The sequence below is a fragment of the Dipodomys ordii genome, unplaced genomic scaffold (assembly GCF_000151885.1).
Source record: "Dipodomys ordii isolate 6190 unplaced genomic scaffold, Dord_2.0 Scaffold298, whole genome shotgun sequence".
Taxonomy (NCBI): domain Eukaryota; kingdom Metazoa; phylum Chordata; class Mammalia; order Rodentia; family Heteromyidae; genus Dipodomys; species Dipodomys ordii.
This window is the reverse complement of record NW_012267514.1, coordinates 304,630-306,052: the sequence shown is the minus strand read 5'-3', so window position 1 is coordinate 306,052 and position 1,423 is coordinate 304,630. Positions and strand designations below refer to the sequence as shown.

At 41.5% G+C, this 1,423-nt stretch overlaps 1 protein-coding gene across 1 annotated transcript; it reads right to left on the bottom strand.

The window, feature by feature from the left end:
• Nucleotides 1–213: 213 nt before the first annotated feature.
• Nucleotides 214–1,176, bottom strand: LOC106001423 (olfactory receptor 5D13-like). Its single transcript, XM_013036518.1, has one exon. It carries the CDS (start codon nt 1,174–1,176, stop codon nt 214–216), a length of 963 nt encoding a protein of 320 aa, XP_012891972.1.
• Nucleotides 1,177–1,423: the final 247 nt, after the last annotated feature.

The window sequence follows — 1,423 nt, the reverse complement described above, 5'->3', positions numbered from 1 at the left end:
ATAAAATGGGTCAAATAGCTGAATCAAAGACTTAGTTCAAATGGCTTGAGTGTATAATGAATATAATAATATGAATATAATAATAAATGAATATAATAGTATTTATAAGTCAGAAGCAGAGATTTTTTTTAATATTGGAAGATGTGTAAGTATTCCACGTATAGGAATAGAATAAATTTTATATTGATTTGTAATTACATCAAAGTACCAGAATCAAATTTTTTGACATGTTAATTGGGAAGTGATTAGCCTCCTGGCTGCCTGCTTCACATCTTTGTTCCTAAGACTGTAAATCAGTGGATTCAGCATAGGGACGACCACAGTGTAAAAGACAGAGGCAATCTCTACCAACAACCATGAGCTTTTGGTGGTAGGAAAACAGTAGAGGAAAAGGATGGGGCCATGGAAAATAGCAATGGCGGTGAGGTGGGAAGCACATGTGCAGAATGCTTTGTAGCGCCCCGCAGTGGAGGGCATTCTCATCACCGTGACAAAAATAAACACATAGGAAGTGAAAACAATGCCCAGGCTGGTTATTTGATTGAATGTGGTAACGATTACAAGAGACAACTGACTCACATAAAAGTCAGAGCAGGACACAGCAATAACGGCCGAATGCTCACACACAAAGTTGTTTATAACCTTTGTCCCACAGAAATTCAAAGTTAACATAAAGTATGTGACTCCCAAAGTACACGCAACACCCCAGAAGTAGGATGCAGCCACCAACAAAGAACACAGCTTCCTGGACATGGCCACCGTGTAGAGGAGAGGGTTACAAACGGCCACAAATCGGTCATAGGCCATGGCTGCCAACATAAAAGTTTCTGTTATCACACAGGTACATGCAAAGAAGAACTGGCTGATACAGCCTGCAAAGGAGAAGCTTCTGTCCTCCACAATCAGGTTCTCCAGGAGCTTGGGGGTGACAACAGAAGAGTAGCAGAAATCCACAAAGGACAGGTGACTGAGGAAAAAGTACATGGGGGTGTGGAGCTTGGGATTAAGTCTGATGATGGCGATCATGCCCAGGTTGCCCAGCACAGTGATGGTGTAGATGGTGAGGAAAACCAGGAAGAGTGGCCCCTGGAGGTCCGGATATTCTGAGAAGCCCAGGAGGATGAAGCTCACCCCATTAGTCTGGTTTTCATTGATCCTATGGACAAAATAGCACATTTGGTTCAGAGAGATCAAAGCCAGTGTTATTAATGGAGAAGGGACAGGAAGAAATGAGAGAGTAAAGGAAGCTGAGATAGAATGATGCAGAACAAAAATTTTGGCCAATCAAATTCAACAATCCATCCAAAAGATCATACACCACGATCAAACAAGATTCATTTCAGGGATGCAAAGCTGATTCAATATACCCAAATCAATTAATATAATTCATCACATCAACAGGAGCAAGGATAAGAACCACATG

Coding starts and splice junctions, on each gene's coding strand:
- LOC106001423 (XM_013036518.1), bottom strand. CDS start 1,176: ATGTGCTATTTTGTCCATAGGATCAATGAAAACCAGACTAATGGGGTG.